The 21,511-nt window shown below is 42.8% G+C and overlaps 1 protein-coding gene across 13 annotated transcripts in view; it reads right to left on the bottom strand.

Annotated features, from left to right (window-relative positions):
* The window catches only part of LOC123767372 (uncharacterized), a 648,238-nt gene that overhangs the window by 209,880 nt on the left and 416,847 nt on the right, over positions 1 to 21,511 (bottom strand). For all 13 annotated transcript variants that reach the window (XR_011224571.1, XR_011224570.1, XR_011224572.1 and 10 more), the window contains 2 exons: positions 12,131 to 12,338; positions 5,480 to 5,677 (listed from right to left, as the gene is read on the bottom strand). Coding sequence is in view for 10 of the 13 variants with exons in the window: in XM_069312920.1 (XP_069169021.1) it covers positions 5,480 to 5,677; positions 12,131 to 12,338 (406 nt within the window). In the remaining 3 variants the exon portion in view is untranslated. The remainder of the gene's footprint in view (positions 1 to 5,479; positions 5,678 to 12,130; positions 12,339 to 21,511) is intronic.

Raw genomic sequence — 21,511 nt, 5'->3', positions numbered from 1 at the left:
GAGTTTTCTCAGTTGGCGCAGTTTCCCGCTGACCAAGAATACTTGGTTGGCGCAGTTAAGTAGTTAAACTACGCATCACGTCATATGATGTGTTGAGTAACTTGCAATCAATTGCGCATCACGTCATATGACATGTTGGAGTACCGCGCAAGATTTGAATGGCCAGGGCGAAGAGGGAGAATGGCCTATTGACATAACTCGAGTGCATTGGGGAGCTGTGTAAAACCCTAGTTTGTGCCTTGGAGAGGCTGCAGGATCCAGTAAGTTCAGTAGAACTTCGGTTTCAACTCTTTTGACCATGTTGTAGCTCAGTTGATTAAGGCAGCATCTGGGATGCTCCTGGACGTAGGTTCGAGTCCTCGTCACGGCCCTTGTGGATTGTTCATTTGATGGATCATGCTATTGTGATCTCTGTATGCAATTAGTGAATAATATTAGTGATAAAATATGCCTAGACACTGTAAATAATGCCGTGAAAATAAATTCGTGGCAACTATGGCTGCTTGAAGACCGCACGCGATACCTCTTGGACGCACCGTACAGGAGCGAACATGGAAGTTGTGACGTCATTGCCCATATTGTCGGCTCAATTGGTAAGTACAATTAAATATTTTTTTATTTATCACGTGGTCAGAGAACAAAACTTAACAGGTTAGGAAGAAAAAGTTTTTTTTTGGGGGGGGGGGGGTGTTATGCACCTGTAGGTGACAAAGGCTAATTAGCCCTTAGCAACACAAAGGTTAATGTACCTACTTTTTTTTTGTCAAATTTCTTATACAATTTTTTTATACTGTTTTACAATCCATTTTCTATTTTTTCGTACCCATTCTTAATGTGTGCAAGGTTGGTTATGTACGAAATGGACTCTTAGGACCTCCAGTGAGAGGCAGCCATCTGGAAAAAATTCCCAGAATGCCCTAGGGCTGCTGGCTGGGTTAGTACTGAGTGAACAACCATGGGTGGCGCACGCGCCTCTGGTTCCCAAACACTTGTCTAACGCGGTGTTGAAAGATAACGCTCTGTTGGTCAAATTCAAACTTTGTATATACAATATCCTATGTACAATATACAATAGATACAATATCCCACTCTGGCCCCAGACATCACTCGGTACCCCTACTCAAATCTCTGAATATGTTAGATATTAAGTCACTGCACATTCTCTTATGTGTATTATACATATATAAAATGCTGAACTGTAATGCCAATCCTGACCTCAAAAGCTTCATTGAAGGTTGTAACAGAACCCATGAGCACCACACCAGAAATAAATGCAGTTTTGATATTCCTAGAGTACGACTTAACCAAACTAGAAATGCTCTACAAATCAAGGGACCCAGAATGTGGAATGACCTTCCCAACCATGTTAAAGACTGTACCTCTCTCAACCAGTTTAAGATAAAAACGAAGCACTACCTAATAATATCCCTGTAACCTACCTTACCCCTCTATTGTTAATCCATGTCTGTTTTTTTTAACAACGCCGTTTGTCGAGCTAATTGTATTTGTGCTGCTTTTTCAGCCATGTTTCCCCCCTTTTTTATCTCTTTATTTGTTCTCAACACATTTTATTCTTTATACTCAATTAGTATTAAGATTTAGTCATTAATGTTTTTCATGCCCGAAGCGCTTTGCGTAATAGTGGCTTTAGGCATTGTATGTACTAGCTCTATCTATAATTCCATCAATCTTTGTAAAATCTCTTGTATGTATGTACCTTACCTAAATAAACATTTATTTATTTATTATTACTTATTGTTTGAAGAACATAAGGGTCATAATATTAGTGAAGCTAGGCACAATAATGACCTAACACAAAGGTCGGATGCAAGTAATACAGCACCTATGAGGACAATATAGCGAGCATATCCAATTGTAGCTCTGAGCACCATCCTTGCTCACCTATGCTATGCTATCTCCAATTTATTTAGATGATACATAGATGAATCGTTTTCTGCGTTCAGTGATGATGCATCTGATACAAATACCATAGATAAACAGTGTTAGCAGCTTCCATGTTGGTGTTTTCCATAGATATTTTCAAGAATAGCTGAATCTCTTCTTGACTGATGAACACTCTTTGAGCCTGACAATCTCTTCCTGTGCGGGACCTTACAAAGCGATCTTTTCACGACTACCTTACAAATTGATCTTTTCCTATAATCTTTTCAAGACTACCTTTCATTTTACAAGCTTGGCTACATACCAGCTACAAGTACTAATGCCAAGGGTGTACGTGAGTGCATTATTTGCAAGCACACAGAATGAAGAAACGAGAAGCGAAAATCTATCTGTACCTGGTGCGACGAGAGCGAAGTCGTGCTGTGTACCATGGACTACTTCGTTGATTATTACTCACTTCCGAAGTACTGAGTGTGTAATACAGTGTGTTACTGTGTAAATAGTGTGTGAAACTACATATTGTAATTTTAGTGAATTTTTAACAAGTAATAGAACAGTAACAGTAACATAAATACAACAGTAACATTAACAGTAAACATTTATTGTGCACACATTACTGGCACATGTATCACAGTTCCATGGAACATTATGAACATTCTACTGTATACATATTGTAAAGACACCAATATGCATCATATACGATAAAAAAACAAATAAAACCGCATTGGAAATACATAGAACAAATAATTGAAAATATATTTGTGGCAACATCCGGTGCTTGAATGGCCTGCGCGACCATGTCTGGGCGAGTCACGCACGGGCGACCAGGCCCTGATGACGTCACAGCACACCTTATCCACATCCCTCAACCAAAGTAAGTGGAATTTGGTATTTATTTTTACATAGACATGTTCAGGGAAGGGAATTTATCATTTTACGAAGAAAAAAGAATTTTCTGGGAACACTTTATTTCATGCGCACAGGGAGAATTTCACAATAAACTCGGCACAGCACGGTAGTTAAGGATCTGCCCGAAATGCTATGCATGCTAGTGGCTTTACAAGAATGTCAAACTTCAAGTCTCTGTACTCTCAAACCCAATGTACCTTCATGTATATAAATAAATAAATAAATAAATAAATAAATAAAATAAATAAATAAATAAATAAATAAGGGCACTCCTCAGGCTCCTCCTCAACCCTGAAAGTCTGCCACAAAGGTTTTGGGGCGGAGCCAAAATCCTCACCCAATACACGAGACAGGAAATCATCCTCCCAAGGAGAAGGCTCAGGGTAAGGGGCAGTTGTGAAGGTAAGTGCACCCGTTGATGTGGGTGGGTTCACCCCCTGGAGGAGGTTGAGCTACACCTCGAGCTAAACCCTGACGACTCCGAAACCCTTCGATGTTTCGGAGCCGGAACCAGATGAAGACCAGAAGGCAGGTGAACCAAATCCACAGGGAAAGGAATAGGAGGCACCAAATTAGCCCTTTTATGCTAAGGGTTTTGGTGTTTATTTTTGATGATTTGAATATTGACTTATAACTATGGGCGACTGTGTTTTTAACATTATTTTAACTAACATATAATTATACTTCACCCACAACGTCAAGCTACCTAACCTAGTTCAACCCAACCCATCCCAGCCTCTCACTCTGCAGGAGGTACAGCCAGCCAGGAGGTGGAGAACATTGATGATCTCCCAGGTGGAGATCATCAACACCTCACAAGACTTAGGGTCATAGATGTCACCGACCCAACAGGCAGCAAGATGGGGACAAAGAATAATAGTCATCCTGTAGGAAAGACAATGAACACAATTCAGTCTCGCACACAGCATAAGCAAGCTCAGTGGGCCAAGCTATACTGACCACTTTAGAGATCCACAGGGAATTCCCAGGGCCTGAAAGACAGTAACAAAACTGACACCCAAGGCACTAGGGCCACTCACTGAAAGAGCATACCCCCAATCACAGCCAAAACCACTGGGCTATGAGTGGCAACCATGGCAGGCCATGTAAACAAGCGCACAAGCCCCAGTGCACCCTAACACAATTAACAAATGCCTCTAGCCAACAGCCCAAACAGAGGAATAAAAAATCCTTGAGGAGCACAAGGTAAGGTGCCCCACCCTGGTGGTCAGACCTCTAGGGGGCAAACCCCCCAAACACACCAGAGAAGGGAACTCTGATTATGGAAAGGTAGCATTAGCGGGTACACAGAAGAAAACCCTGAGTGCATGCATCTCAAAATGCCAAGAGAGCCATGCCCATACAAAAAGCTGGAATGGAAACATGCACGTAAAGCCTATACCAAGAAAAGAAACCATGAACAAAGCAAATGGCCCCTGCAGGACAAAGTCCAAGAATGGCCTGCACTTCATTTTGAAGCAACAAGGCTTGCATGCAATCTGACAGACTAGTAGTACTACAAGCTGTACTGACAAGTAGGGCATCACCAAGAGAACCGAGATACTGAGGCAACCGAAGACTGAAGCTGGGCCACACAGTGGTGGCAATCAATAATAACAAGTTGCAAGCTAGTTTGAATGAATCCCTTGTTATGTGTTAATTGGTTGCATAGTTGTTTGGTGGTTTTGAGACTTAGCTATAAGCTGTGCTGACTTTCTGGAGGCCTGTTGTGTGGTGGAATGCTGTCACTCACTCCCTGTGCCTCTGAGGGGGCCAGGTTCTGGCTATAGTGTCCCTAGTAGGCTAAACAGAGCTTCCATGACTGATTTGACCCTTTATTATGTAGCAATCTCAGTAAGATAACATTAGCGAGCCACTGGGGGGGGGGGGGGTTCTTTCCAGAAATAAATGTTTTCTTCCAGCAAAATGTTCATACAATTATACTGTACATTGCTTGTTTTAATTTAGTAGTTACACAACTTTACAGTGACTTCGGTTAAGAAAAATAATAAAATTATTAAAGTTCACATATTTACATTTACTTCACTTCACTAATTGAAACAAGATTATATCACCTGAAAATTATTGTAATAAGATGACTTCTGATGCAGCTCACTCAAAACAGATTGTATCATTATAATAACTAAAATTATAGCAGACATTTCTGTGTTCATTACAAAACTGTGACTATAATATTTACTGTTCATTGACACAAACTACCCAAATATTCTTACCTAAAAAAACTGTATTGGTGATTAGTTATATTACAGCTACAATATGAAAGATTAATGAACATAAAAAATAAATTTTGTAAATATCGATGGAGGTATAAAAATTAGCTGTTACTGGTATACATTGGTTAATTGCATACACCAGTTAATGGCATACACAGGTTAATGGCATACACTGGTTAATGACGTACACTGGTTAATAATACTGTATACAACATTACTGCACCTCTGTCTAACCTCTTTACCTTCCAACACTGCAATGCTCTCCTTCTTGTGATTATTTAAAGTTTTTAATGTTTGATTTCAACTAAATTCAAAATTTTTTAATTTATTATTAGATTTTTTAAATGTGATATTTAATACATATTGCATTAAATTAGTAATGTTTATACTCCTACTTCTAAATTAAACATGCAACAGGCAGCATTGTGACTTACCATATTTGCTCCTCTCAATCTCTTCAGCGAAGAACTTCTCAATCTTTTCAGCAAAGTGTTTTTTAATGCAAAAGATGATGCCAATGCAGCCCATGACAATAGCCACAGTCATAAGGCCAAGCCAGAAGGGCTCCTCAAACATCCTTTCTGAGAGTGGCTTGAATGGGATCCTCAGCATTCTGTGTTCACAGCGTTCTCCTGTAAATGTCCATATGAGGATTACTCCTCCTTAGGAAAGTATATGTCAAATCTGGTCAAAGCATATTACAGACCCCTGAATTTGTGGTTAGTACTTTGGGGCAACTCTGTAGGGTTCATGAACCCCTACTTGCCTGTAATGGCAAGTATTGTAGTTGCCCTCTGCTATGCCTATTTCAAGGGGCAAACCCTTAGACCAACACTGCACAGTCTTTCACAAGAGCTGTCAAAAATGCACTCCTCCATCTTACTGTCACTCTCTGGTTAGATCTAACCATTTTCCCAGTTCAAAATGAAGGGCTTGAACACCAGCTTAACTTTGAAAGCAGTCTATAGAATTCCTAACACTGATGTAGTTGAATTTAACTCCTATCTTCAAAACTTAATTTTAAGAAACAAGCTTAACAAAAATAAACTAATATTAACTAATTAATTAAAAAACCAGCGTTGAATGTAATGAAACCCCATTTCTTGAGCTCCAGGGGCTCCTTGGAGCTATCAGATTGATACACACTATATTAGTCTGGGGCATCTGTCAATTGGAGTTCTGCCTAACGGGGACCATGAGCCAGAACCTGACCCCCCCCCCCACTCTCAGAGAGGCACGGGGACTAATGGCTTATGGAAACCCCCATGTGTTTGGGAGGATTCCGTGTCTGCCATTGACTGGGGTTAAGTAACCCAGAAAAGTAGGCATAACAAAACAAACACAACCTGGTAAAAAATTGCAACTGAAGACCGAACAGAGCGACATAACTCCCAAAAAATCAGCGTTGAATGTAATGAAACACCATTTTTTGGGAGTGACCCGGAGGCTCCCCAGGGCTATCCAGGCTGATATGCTAATGTCAAACTTTGGCATCAGTCATGTGTACGGAGTTCTTTGGGACTACCAGTGCCAGTATTGGACCTATTCATACAAGTGAAGGTTCTTACACAGAGGATGATAAAGAAATTAGTGAAATCCTAAAAAAGCAGTATGAGGACATATTCAGCACTCCAATAAACATGAAAGTGGAAGATCTAGACAATTTCTTTATGCGGGATATCCAAACCCCTGTAAATATAACTGATATCAACACGAGCGTACTAGACTTTGAAAGAGAAATTGAAAACATGCCCATGCACTCAGCTCCGGGTCCAGATTCATGGAATTCAATATTTATAAAGAAATGCAAAGTGCCAGTAGCACAGGCACTCGGTATAGTGTGGAGGAAGAGTTTGGACACAGGGGAGATACCAGATGCACTTAAAGTAGCAGACATAGCCCCTCTACACAAGGGAGGGAGCAAAGCATTGGCAAAGAATTATAGACCAGTTGCACTAACATTGCACATAATAATGAAAAACTTCAAGCAGATATTAATAAAGTTTTCGAATGGGCAACAGAAAATAACATGATGTTTAACCCTTAAACTGCGAATGGCATATATATACACCATGTGTAACATGTACCACAGTGAACATGGCATATATACACGCCATAGGGTGCCAGGTATGATTCAAATGGCCTGCGGCTACACGGGGTTCACACTAGCTTCCTTAGGGCTCTTGTAAACAGACTCCATTTAACAAAAAAATCGTAGGCGATATTCTCTGGTGTGAGAGCCACAGTACTGTTGGAGCAACCAAGGTTGGCACACGCAGCATGAGCGAACAGCATTGCTGTTCAGCTTGTGACCACAGCATCGCCGAAAAATGTCAAAATAAATATATAATTGTTATTATTTAGCGATGACAATATTACAGATGACCCATGACTGTGATATAAATAACCAGGGTTGTGATATAAGCAGGATTGTTGTAATAATTAGCGCTGTGGGAGGAGTGATGCCGAGAGATGGAGGGAGACAGCATCGTTTACTGACTGTGTGGCTAGCTGTTATTGTTTGCATTCACCATACCAGGTCAGTGGTTCTCTATGGTGAACACAAATGTAGATACTTATATATAATGTGTGTATTAGTGTAATAACAGCAAAAGGATTATGCTGGGAGGAGCCATATGGGTGACGGAGGTGACGTCGTCTGCACGATTTGTCTAGCTGTTTAGAGGGTGGCCACTATGCTCTTTGGGCACACTACAAGCTTAGGTGTACAGTTACGGTGCATAAAACATGTAGATATTTATATATAATATGTGTATATAGGGTAATAACACTGCAAAAGGTATTGTTGGGGGAGAAAGTTTAGTGCGTGTGACCTTGAAAGAGTGAGGGAGCCACCAGCCGCCATCTGTGTATAGCGACGACTCTTAGTGCCTGAACTAACTATATCAGCTTAGCTGTACAGTTGTGGTGAACAAAATATATACATACTTATATATAACGTCTGTATATAGTGTAATAACACCACAAATGGTATTGTTGGGGGAGAAAGTTTAGTGCGTGTGTTGAGGGAGTGGCAGCGAGTGGCTGGCTGGTGTGTGGCGGTAACTCTTCGCTGCTTTTCGACTCTCAATACCAACTTAGTGGTTCGGTACGGTGACCAAAACATGCAGATACTTATATATAACCTGTGTATAGAGTGTAATAGCAGCAAAACTATTTGTTTATTGTTTTATAAACATAATTGAATCACTAATATGCACATCATACTTTTGAGTATAGCGATTATTCACCACTTTTATTATATAAATATATTACAATACACACTATTGAATAATATTACTGCAAAAAAACTAAGAAAAAATCAATCAGAAACATTGAAACAATTAGGCAATATCATCTTTGTGGCAACTCCCATCTGTCAGCGCGGGTGACGCTGACCGGGTCTGACGACCGCTCTGTCAACACCCATTTTTTGCCAGACTTCCTCGGTCAATTGCGCCCAAAATATGTCGCCTACGATTTTTTTTGTATTTTTTCCGTGCTCAGGGGACACAAATTAACATGTTTAGAAGACGAAAAAAAAATTTTGAATTTTTTTTTTCTTGCGCACAGGGGTGTAAATGTCCCAAGGACCCCTGAGCAGTGTAAGGGTTAAGAAGAGGTCACTATGGGGCACTTTGAAATTTTTTTAATGAGTGTAATTGGACAGAATTGTTGCCAGGCAGGGAAGTAAATGAAATGTATGCCAAATTTTTTAAAATATACGAGGAAGGCACACAAACATTCATACCAAAACAGAGAGGCAAGGCCAGAAAACAGGATTGGTTCGACAGAAATTGTGAGAGGGCCAGAGACCACAAGACACAAAAATGGAATCGGTATAGGAAGAGGCCAAACCCCCAAACATACCAGCGATACAAAGATGCGAAAAACAACTACACGGCAGTAAGGAGAGAGGCAGAAAGAAATTTTGAAAAAGGGATAGTGGATAAATGTAAAACAGAACCGGGCCTATTCTACAAATTCATAAACAACAAATTGCAGGTAAAGGATAATATCCAGAGGTTGAAAATGGGAAACAGATTCACGGAAAATGAAAAGGAAATGTGTGAAACCTTAAATGAAAAGTTCCAAAGTGTGTTTGTACAAAATGAAATCTTCAGAGAACCAGACACAATAAGAATTCCAGAGAACAACATAGAGTGGATAGAGGTGTCTAGAGATGAAGTGGAAAATATGCTAAAGGAGCTCAGTAAGAACAAAGCAGCTGGCCCAAATGGCATTTCACCATGGGTTCTGAGAGAATGTGCATCTGAGCTCAGCATTCCACTTCACCTGATCTTTTAGGCATCCCTGTGTACAGGAATCATAGCAGACGTGTGGAAACAGGCTAACATAGTTCCAATCTACAAAAGTGGCAGCAGGGAAGACCCCTCAATTATAGACTTGTATCATTGACAAGTGTAATAGTGAAAGTATTGGAAAAACTAATCAAAACTAAATGGGTAGAACACCTGGAGAGAAATGATATAATATCAGACAGACAGTATGGTTTTCGATCTGGAAGATCCTGTGTATCGAATTTACTCAGTTTCTATGATCGAGCCACAGAGATATTACAGGAAAGAGATGGTTGGGTTGACTGCATCTATCTGGACCTAAAAAAGGCTTTTGACAGAGTTCCACATAAGAGGTTGTTCTGGAAACTGGAAAATATTGGAGGGGTGACAGGCAAGCTTCTAACATGGATGAAAAATTTTCCTTCTGATAGAAAAATGAGGGCAGTAATCAGAGGCAATGTATCGGAATGGAGAAATGTCACAAGTGGAGTACCACAGGGTTCAGTTCTTGCACCAGTGATGTTTATTGTCTACATAAATGATCTATCAGTTGGTATACAGAATTATATGAACATGTTTGCTGATGATGCTAAGATAATAGGAAGGATAAGAAATTTAGAGGATTGTCATGCCCTTCAAGAAGACCTGGACAAAATAAGTATATGGAGCACCACTTGGCAAATGGAATTTAATGTTAATAAATGTCATGTTATAGAATGTGGAATAGGAGAACATAGACCCCACACAATCTATATATTATGTGAGAAATCTTTAAAGAATTTTGATAGAGAAAGAGATCTAGGGGTGGTTCTCGATAGACAACTATCACCTGAGGACCACAAAGAATATTGTGCAGGGAGCCTATGCTATGCTTTCTAACTTCAGAATTGCTTTTAAATACATGGATGGCAATATACTAAAGAAATTGTTCATGACTTTTGTTAGGCCAAAGCTAGAATATGCAGCAGTTGTGTGGTGCCCATATCTTAAGAAGCACATCAATAAACTGGAAAAGGTGCAAAGACATGCTACTAAGTGGCTCCCAGAACTGAGGGGCAAGAGCTACAAGGAGAGGTTAGAAGCATTAAATATGCCAAAACTAAAAGACAGAAGAAAAAGAGGTGATATGATCACTACGTACAAAATAGTAACAGGAATTGATAAAATCGACAGGGAAGATTTCCTGAGACCTGGAACTTCAAGAACAAGAGGTCATAGATCTAAACTAGCTAAACACAGATGCCAAAGAAATATAAGAAATATCACCTTCGCAAATAGAATGGTAGACGGTTGGAACAAGTTAAGTGAGAAGGTGGTGGAGGCCAAGACCGTCAGTAGTTTCAAAGCGTTATATGACAAAGAGTGCTGGGAAGACGGGACACCACGAGCATAGCTCTCATCCTGTAACTACACTTAGGTAATTACACAGTACACAGACACTGTACCCTATATTGTGAGGTACTAGATACCCTCACCTCGTTGAGACAACAGTACTGGCTTCCTCAAGGTCACCAGACTGTAAAGTCCATTCTCAAATCCAGTGTAATCTGCCGGAGGTATGACGCTCAGGTGTGTCCTTATCCAAGACATCCACCACTCCCTAAGGAACGAGTTGTCCACCTTCATCCTTTCTTTGTCTAGGATTAATCATTAGGGCACAGGACAACAACACCCACAAGGGGTAAGCCTCATTATTATAACAATTTAAGTTCATGTACAACACTTGTACATATATGGAGTCATCAGATATTATGGTGTAATACTTTGACAGGCCAGTGTGACCATAGACAGAGGTGCCATAGGCACAATCAGAGAGCACTGTATAAACATCAGAGATCCGCGGTTGTTCAACTTCCTCCCAGCGACTATAAGAAATATTGCCGGAACAACCGTGTACATCTTCAAGAGAAAACTGGACGGTTTTCTAAGAGAAGTTCCGGATCAGCCAGGCTGTGGTGGGTACGTGGCCCTGCGGGCCACTCCAAGCAACAGCCTGGTGGACCAAACTCTCACAAGTCGAGCCTGGCCTTGGGCCGGGCTTGGGGAGTAGAAGAACTCCCAGAACCCCATCAACCAGGTATCAACCAGGTATCACATGAGAAATTAGTTGAGCTGTACCATCCCATGACCCATGGTCACCATTAACACACATCCAAGACAGACCACATGTGGCAAACCAAGTCCGATGCTGGAGGATGAGCTCTCACACTACTGAAACAGCTGAGGCCAATTTAAATCTTTAACTAAGGTAGTGTATATAACCCATTAACAATTAAAGCTACCATTTAATTACAGTAAGCATAAAATGTGAAACCCCCCAAAATGTGTGAAGTGAAGTTTACTTGTGACAATAAATTATAAAATACAGTCCACTTGTAAGTAATGAATACAATTAAATACAATTTTTTGAATTAATAATCAAATCAATCACCAGTATATTTCCCCACAGTGTTTACTGATTGAACCTATGACACCTCTTGACATGAATCCATTGTAATTAATGATAAATTTGTTTTTTCAAATACCTTTTAATTCCTAAACCGTTTCAACTGTGATCTGCAATTTCCTCCTGTGCTCCAATTGCTACATATGATTTTCCCATTTGATTTGTAATTATTTTTATTCAGCACCACCTCTATGTAATACTTTTAAACAGCTGTGCTGTTAAGGATTGATTGTAACCAACAATACAAAAATCTCCAATAATACACACCTTCAACATTAGACAATACTTTTCATTATGTAGTATGAGAGGTAGAGAGGATGATATGGCTATTCACTAACCTTCCCACCAGGCATGGCATTGGCACTTAAAGGTATGATTACCAGGAGTGCAGGCACCACGGCTCTGACATGGGTCACCATCACATGGGGACACCCGATCTTGGCAGCGGAGTCCACCATAACCCCGCTCACATACACAGATGTATCCATTAGGCCCTCCAGAGTGACATTGACCCCAGAGGCATGGAGACATCTCACACCACCTCACCTGAAACCCAGTAGTATTTAGTTGTACCACCAGAGGTCAGGATTATTCTAGTGTATGGACAATGATTCAACACAAGTTGCCTTACCTTGGTTATGAAAAGGTCATTACACATGGCAGAAAAAGAGAAGTTAAAATAAATATGAACAAGGGTGATAAAGTAGAGTGACCTGTCTCCTATGATGGCACAATTCAATATTTTTTTTTTAAATATTTGAACGAATACAACATCTAATGATAATGCATGGAAATATAAAACAAATTACAGTAACACCTCTGCTTACGAATGCCCCTATTAACGAACTTTTCAGGTTACGAGCCCAATTTCTTCGTAAAATTTGAATCGGGTAACAAGCTTTGCCTCGTGAAACGAAGTTTGTTGATACGCATATGGCTGACTTAGAGCGTGGTGGCATGGCAATCGTGCTTCAGTTTACCAGTGCCTCCCGCCTAATGACAATCTCGCCTGAATTCTTTGTAAAGAATCACAGTTTTTTTTGGAGAGGGGGTGGGATTTTGGGGTATTTGAACATAAAAGTTGTAATTATATATTTATTTAGTTATTATTTTATTTATTTTTTTATATACAAGAAGGCACATTGGGATTGTGAGGATGCATAGCATAGTAATTACATTCTTGGAAAGCCACTAGTATGCACAGCGTTTCGGGCAGGTCCTTAATCTAAGACACTTATAAGTAGGTAAATACTTGCAAAATTTATAAAAATGATAACAGTTACATAGCATGAAAAAAAATAAAAGATGAGAAAAAAATTGTAGGTATATTAAAGCACATAGGTAGCTCAGAATGATTGCAATGACAGCTTGAATGGTAGTTTAACAAAACTTAGCAGGCACAATACAGCATATGGCTAGCACATAAAAGAAGACAGCAATGAACACAATGATAAAGTTGTTTGGATTAAGTACATAAAGATTGGGTAACACTAGATACAGAGCAAATTTAAAGCTCAGTGTAGGAAACTACGAAGTTGAAATTAGGTACTTTTTGGTTTAGTTTTTAAATAAGGCAAAAGTTTGACAGCTCACTAGGAAATGAGTTCCATAGACTAGGTCCCTTAATTTGCATAGAGTGTTTACACAGATTAAGTTTGACCCTGGGGATATCAAAGAGATATTTATTTCTGGTGTGATGATAATGGGTCCTATTACATCTGTCCAGGGAGAGTTTCAGAGCATGGTTTGCATTTAAGAACAGGTTTTTGTAAATGTAGTTGACACAAGAGAATGTGTGAGGGGAGTTAATATTTAACAAGTAAAGGGATTTAAACAAGGGAGCTGAGTGTTGTCTGAAAGCAAAGTTAGTTAGTTATTCTGATAGCAGATTTTTGCTGGGTGATGATGGGCTTAAGGTGGTTTGCAGTGGTAGACCCCCATGCACAGATACCATAATTAAGATAGGGATAGATTAGTGCATAATATAGTGAGAGGAAAGCAGAGTTAGGAACATAATATCTTATTTTGGAGAGTATTCCAACTGTTTTAGAGACTTTCTTAGTTATGTGTTGAATGTGAGTGCTGAAGTTGAGTCTTTCTTGGTCTAGGAATAGGCCAAGAAACTTGCCATCATTTTTATTACTGATGTTAATGTCTATCTGTAGCTGAATTGCATTCGATGATTTGCTTCCAAATAAGATGTAGTAGGTCTTTTCTATGTTTAGTGTTAGTTTGTTAGCCGACATCCATAAGTATACTTTTTTTAATTCATTGTTCACAACATTAGTGTATGTGGGTTGGGGTCTGAATAGATGAGGGTAGTATCATCAGCAAACAATATAGGTTTAAGAATATTAGAGACATTAGGCAGATCATTGATATATATAAGAAATAGAAGAGGTCCCAAGATGCTGCCCTGTGGCACTCCAACAGTTATTGGTAGAGTGGAAGAGGTTGTATCATTGATGGTTACACATTGGTGTCTGTCACTAAGATAGGATCAATTATAGTCCAGGGCAAGGCCTCAGATTCCATAATGCTGGAGTTTAAGTAAAAGGTAGTTGAGATTAACCCTTACACTGCTCAGGGGTCCTGGGGACATTAACACCCGTGTGCAAGAAAAAAAAAAATTCAAAAACTTTTTTTCGTCTTCTAAACATGCTAATTTGTGTCCCCTGAGCACGGGAAAAAAAAAAAAAAATCGTAGGTGACATATTTTGGGCGTAATTGACCGAGGAAGTCTGGCAAAAAGTGGGCGTTGACAGAGCGGTCGTCAGACCCGGTCAGCGTCACCCGCGCTGACAGATGGGAGTTGCCACAAATATATTATTACCTAATTGTTTCAATGTCTCCGATTGATTTTTTCTTAGCTTTTTGCAGTAATATTATTCAATAGTGTGTATTGTAATATATTTATATAATAAAAGTGGTGAATAATCGCTATACTCAAAAGTATGATGTGCATATTAGTGATTCAATTATTATGTTTATAAAACAATAAACATATAGTTTTGCTGCTATACACACTATACACAGGTTATATACAAGTATCTGAATGTTTTGGTCACCATAACGAACTACTAAGTTGGTATTGATAGTCGAAAAGCAATGAAGAGTAACCGCCACACACCAGCCAGCCACTCGCTGCCACTCCCTCAACACACGCACTAAACTTTCTTCCCCAACAATACCATTTGTGGTGTTATTACACTATATACAGATGTTATATTATAAGTATGTATATATTTTGTTCACCACAACTGTACAGCTAAGCTGATATAGTTCAGGCACTAAGAGTCGTCGCTATACACAGATGGCGGCTGGCAGCTCCCTCACTCATTCAAGGTCACACGCACTAAACTTTCTCCCCCAACAATACTGTTTGCAGTGTTATTACCCTATATACACATATTATATATAAGTATCTACATATTTTATGCACCGTAACTGTACACCTAAGCTTGTAGTGCGCCCAAAGAGCATAGTGGCCACCCTCTAAACAGCTAGACAAGTCGTGCAGACGACGTCACCTCCGTCACCCATATGGCTCCTCCCAGCATAATCCTTTTGCTGTTATTACACTAATACACACATTATATATAAGTATCTACATTTGTGTTCACCATAGAGAACCACTGACCTGGTATGGTGAATGCAAACAATAACAGGTAGCCACACAGTCAGTAAACGATGCTGTCTCCCTCCGTCTCTCAGCATCACTCCTCCCACAGCGCTAATTAGTACAACAATCCTGCTATTATCACAACCCTGGTAATTCATATCAGTCATGGGACATCTGTAATATTGTCATCACTAAATAATAACAATTTTATATTTATTTTGACATTTTTCGGCGATGCTGTGGTCACAAGCTGAACAGCAATGCTGTTCGCTCATGCTGCGTGCGCCAGCCTTGGTTGCTCCAACAGTACTGTGCCTCTCACACCTGAGAATATTGCCCACGATTTTTTTTTTAAATGACATCTGTTTACAAGAGCCCTGAGGAAGCTACTGTGAACCCCGTGTAGCCGCGGGCCATTTGAATCGGGCCTGGCACCCTATGGCGTATATATACCAAACGTGCACCGTGGGACAAGTTACTCAGGGCGTATATATACGCCATGCACAGTTTAAGGGTTAACAGTATCAAAGGCTTTTCTTAGGTCAATGAAGAGTCCAATCGGAAACTCATTTTTGTCAAGGGCTGAGTAGATTACGTCAAGGAGACTAATGATTGCTTCATTGGTGCTCTTTAGGGACCGGAAGCCAAACTGGCAGGGGCTGAGTATGTCGAATTTTACGAGGTAGGAATAGGCCAGTTGTAGATAATTTTTTCAAATATTTTTTATAGAATGGGTAGATTTGATATTGGTCTATAATTATGTCCGCCGGATTACCTCCTTTATGGACTGGCGTAACTCTTGCTTTTTTAAGGATATCAGGGAAGGTGTGACACTATAGATTTGTTGAACAGTAGAGCTATGGGTTGTGCAAGTGCATGGGAGGCGCTCTTGTATACAATGGACGGAATTTCACTGGTGTTCCCTGGCTCAGTTTGTAGAGAGTGTATGATGGACACAACATCTCGCCATAGGTCCCTAGAAAGCCAGTGGTAAGGTTCAAGCCAAGAAAACACATGTGAGAATGACTATAGAGGAACAACAAGAGATCATTCGTAAACATGAAAATGGCATGAGAGTTGTTGATGTAGAGTAGTGGATGTCCCTTCCTCATTTATTAAGAAAATGTGTGCAGTATGGGAAGAATTGAAATGTTTTGCTGAAAAGTTTCACCCAAATCAAGCTGTAGCAGACCGTTGTCTTAACCTTTTTTTATGATAATGTGATGTATTTGTAACATTTATTAGATAGCAAATTCCTTGGCATTCTCATTGACCACAAGCTGAATTTCCAGGGACACATTCTAAATATATAAAAAAAAACCAGCGTTGAATGTAATGAAACGCCATTTTCTGGGCGAGACCTGGAGGCTCCCCGGAGCTTTACCAGGCTGATATGCTAATGTCAGACTTTGGTATCAGTCATGTGTATGGAGTTCTAGGGCCTACCGGGGACCACGGCCAGAACCTGGCCCCCTCAGAGAGGCAAGGGGAGCAATGGCCTATAGAAACCCCCGTGTGGTAGGAAGCATTCTATGTCTGCCATCGACTGGGTCAAGCATCCAGAGGTGTAAGCATTCCAAAACAAATCCCTATTCTGGTGAAAATTGCTACCTAAAGCCGAACTAGTGGATAGAACTCTTCAACAGAAAACATGGAAACTAGTATGACATCATACGGCACCGCGCCGCTGTCTGCGCAGCTCCCCCATCCCCGGGAGGGGGAAGGGGGAGCCCCAGACCTCCCACGCCGGCTATCGACCCATCAGTTCTGAGGCTGGATGTCAAAACACACGAAAAACCGCTGACCGGAGGGAGGGAGGGTTGCCGGGGAGCCTCCGGGTCTCACCCAGAAAATGGCGTTTCATTACATTCAACACTGGTTTTCTGGGGGGAGCCCCGTCGGCTCCCCGGAGCTAACTACCCACAGAGAAAGGTCAAAGGGACAGAACCAGGAGGGGGTCACCACGCACCCCCCATGGAAGCGAGACAACCAGCAGCAAACGCGACAACGAGCAGCAAGGCCCCCACACGAACACCAAAAATCCATGCCCGAAAGATTGCAAGGCCACATCGCCCAGACGACAGTGAGAGCAACGAAGCCACGAACGCCACAGGCATGAGGGAAGAACACAGGCAGCTTAGCTGCAAGAACACGGCTGACCACCCGGGACACCATCACCCGCGATCCGGGAAGAACAGAACCGGATCAATGCAAAACGCGCTCCGGACCCAAACGCCGTGGCACACAAACAACAGCGAAGGGCCGCCACTAAACACAAAACATGACACACCCCCGGCCCGACCAACGGAGCACCAACAAACCCTGGACCCCTCCAGAACGCAGCAGCCCCACCCCGCGCCAGAAAAGATGGAGACTGCTGCCACCGAACAACCAAAACGCTAAAACCGAAGGAGCAAAAATACTCAGCGACTCGACCCCCAGAGGCAAAGGCCAAAAGGAAAGAGCCGACGAAAAAACACACCGGAACCGAAGGGGCACTACCAACCGAGGAGAAGACAGAGCATGCTGACCAGAGACCAGGATGGTGCAAGTGGCACACGAACAGGCCGAAGGTGAAACGACGCACAAGACAGCTTACTAACGGTGCAGAAGCAACACCAAGACCGACAGCAAGCTGAAGCGGCTCCGCCACCTCCGTACAAAAAGAGGCGACAGTATGTGGCAAGACGACGGCCCCCAACCCCCACCAGAAAACCAAGCTGAGAGTAAACCAAGCTAACAAGAGTAACCACCTAAGAAGGGACAGGAAAAGGAAGGACCGCCAAAATACCCATACTGCCGCCAAAAGAAGCACGCAGGTGGGACACCTACCACGAAGCCACCCGACCACCAACCGGAGGCGAGACCGCGAGGCAAAACATAAGCAGCCCCGACAAGGCCCCTCCGAGCCCAGGAAAAGGCGGAGCCGCGGGAAGATCTCGGGCGCGACCACCGAAACCCAGGCGGCACAAGGAAATGGAACGTCTGCCGAACAGAAAAACTCCCCAAAGCACGCAAGCCCGCCAGGAGTTCAGAAACGACAGGTCTGACGCGAGACATCGCAAGACCCCAAAAAACCAACCGGCAGGGCAAGCTAGGAAAACCAAAGAAGGTGTAAGGGTCGCCGCCAGAACAGTACCCGAACCAAGGGGTACGAACAACTGCAATAAACCGAGACAAAGAAGCACATCACAGGACACAGGCTGAAAAACGCCCAAGAACACACGCAGAACACCACTGCTGCAGAGGAGGCAGGAAGAAAGAGCAGAAGCACAAAAAAAAACAGGAAAACAACCAGGGGTGGACAATCAGGCAGGGACAGAATACCCCCACGCAATCCCCAGGCACAAAACAGCAGCAAAGTGCCACACCACAACCGAACACAGGAACAAGGACACGCCACCGTGAAACACGGTACCAATGCACACATGCAGCAGCAGCAACAGGCACCACCGCAACATGCAACATGTAAATAGCAACGCCCTTCTGCAAAGGCAGAGAAACAGAGCAGGCAAACCCCAGACAGGGCCAACGGAGACACGACAAAATCCCAGCAGGCCCAGAAACCTGCACCAGGCGACCGACGGCGGAGAAACCCCGCCCGATACCTGCTGGATGGGGTACTGGGAGCTCTTTTACACCCCAAGCCCGGCCCAAGGCCAGGCTAGACCGGCCAGAGGGTAGCCCACCAGGCAGCTGCTAGGAGCGGCCCGCCGGCCCACATACCCCCACAACCAGGATGGGCTGGAACTGCTATACGAAAACAGGCTAGTGTGCCCTGGAAGTCCACCGACGAACCAGCAAGAAGGCTTATGCTCGCAAGTAGGTCGTGTAACAACCACAGACCTCTGATGGTAATAGTGTTCCCCAATTGTGCCTATAGCACCACTGCACTCCACTGGTACTATCCCACAAGTTCTACCAGATAGGCAGGACCCAAGAGCCAGAGCTCAAACCCTGCAAGCACAGCCAGGAGCCTTACCAGGTGAGTACAGAACCAACCCTACAACCCCCACACCTCACAACATGAAAAAACGTGGGTCCCCTGAATGACTTTAGCATGGTTTGGACATGCACATGAGGGGGACAGGAAGGGTTGAAAAAGGGACAGTCACTGGTGTGCGAACGGTCTCAGTCATACTAAAATATACCTAAATAAAGACAGGTATATAAACAACACCGCATCCAGCGCCCGGCCAAAAGATGCCAGACCGCAGAAACTCACCTGGCGAACGGGGGCAAGAACTTGACACAACTCAACCGTGCCCAGAAGAACCTGGGATCACCGCTGGGTGAAGACGCCAGAGCCGGACCCTGCCGGACCCGCAGGAGAGCAGGGAGAGGCGAAGGAGGCGGCCCACACCCATGACACAGGGAAAACCGCAGCGTCCTCCCCACAACTGGGAACCAGGACACCCCCGGAGCGAAGGGGCACATACCGCAGCGAGGGAGAAGAACGAGAGGCGAAGCACTGTAGCAAAAAGGGCGCAAAACACCAGCACTGAAACACCGCCCAGACCAAAACAAACTCCACGGCGCATGCGCATGACACGCTGGCCAAACCGCACAACCCTCTCTGCGGGAAGGCGCCAACCAGGACTACTGCACTAGAAAAGTAGCCAAAAGAGGAAGCAGGAACAATAAAACCGGCCAAAGAAGCAAAGAGAGCCCAAAAAGGAACCCAACCGGGTGACAAGTAGCCCAACAGGGCGACAAGTAGCCCAACCAGCCCACAAGTAGCCCAACCGGGCCACAAGTAGCCCAAAATGGCGACAAGGACAAGGAGCCGACAGACATTCCAATAATGCGGGAAGTAGCGAAAAACCTTCCTGAACCCTAGAGAACACAGAAGCCAACACTATAGCACTAGAGATCTGCCATGAGGATGATAAACTAATGATAATAAATGCATATAGTCCACCGCCAAGCAGCACATGGTCAAAGGAGGAGCTAGATAGTAAACGTGAAGGTCTTATAACAATAATGAGAGAGATTATAGCGAGAGCGGATAACTATAGATCACGACTGTTGATAGTCGGTGACTTCAACTTTAAATCCATAGACTGGGAAGCATATGAAGCTAAAACAGAAGATTTTTGGACCTGTAAATTTGTAACCTCATCCTGGAAACATTCTTGTATCAACATGTTAAACAAGCTACGAGGATGAGGGAAGGGGACGTTCCCTCCATGCTAGATTTGATATTTACCAGGAAGGAGGAAGAGATATTTGACATTCAGTACCTTCCTCCCTTGGGTAAAAGTGACCATGTCTTTTTGGGAATAAAGTATGCAATGCGTTATAAGCTGGAAAAAAATAAGGAGGTTGAAGCAGTTGAAAAACCAGACTTCAGGAGAGGTCATTATGGTGACCTTAGAAATTTTTTTAGTGAGTATAATTGGACAGACTTGATGCTAGGCAAGGAAGTGAATGAGATGTACCTTACCTTGAGGTTACCTTGAGGTGCTTCCGGGGCTTAGTGTCCCCGCGGCCCGGTCGTCGACCAGGCCTCCTGGTTGCCGGACTGATCAACCAGGCTGTTGGACGCGGCTGCTCGCAGCCTGACGTATGAGTCACAGCCTGGTTGATCAGGTATCCTTTGGAAACTTGTATGTCAAGTTTTGTGAAATGTATGATAAAGGCACAAAAAAATTTATACCAAAACAGAGATGCAGAACTAGGAAACAGGATTGGTTCAATAGAAATTGCGAGGGGGCTAGAGACCAAAAGACACAAAAATGGAATCAATACAGGAAGAGGCCAAACCCCCAAACATACCAGCGATACAAAGATGCGAGAAACAACAGGCTTGCCGCTTTTGTTGCCTTCCCTAGTTTGTATTTGGCACTTGGTGTATTTACGCATCTTTACCAGATCTTGGTGCCCTGTCTGAATCTGCTTGGGATTCGGTGTCTGGCCTACCTCAACAACTGGCTGGTGTGGGCTCCCAGTCGGTCCACTTGTCTGCTCGCCAGGGGTGTGGTTCTTTCCAGATCACCGGGTTCGGTTTCCTGGTGATCTGGAGGCCGTTTCATCTGTTTCTGTCCCGGGTTCGGACCTGGCTGGGTCTTGTTTAGGGCTCTTGGGCTGGTACTTT

The sequence above is a fragment of the Procambarus clarkii genome, chromosome 74 (genome assembly GCF_040958095.1).
Source record: "Procambarus clarkii isolate CNS0578487 chromosome 74, FALCON_Pclarkii_2.0, whole genome shotgun sequence".
Classification (NCBI taxonomy): Eukaryota; Metazoa; Arthropoda; class Malacostraca; order Decapoda; family Cambaridae; genus Procambarus; species Procambarus clarkii.
This window is presented reverse-complemented; position numbering and strand designations above follow the sequence as displayed.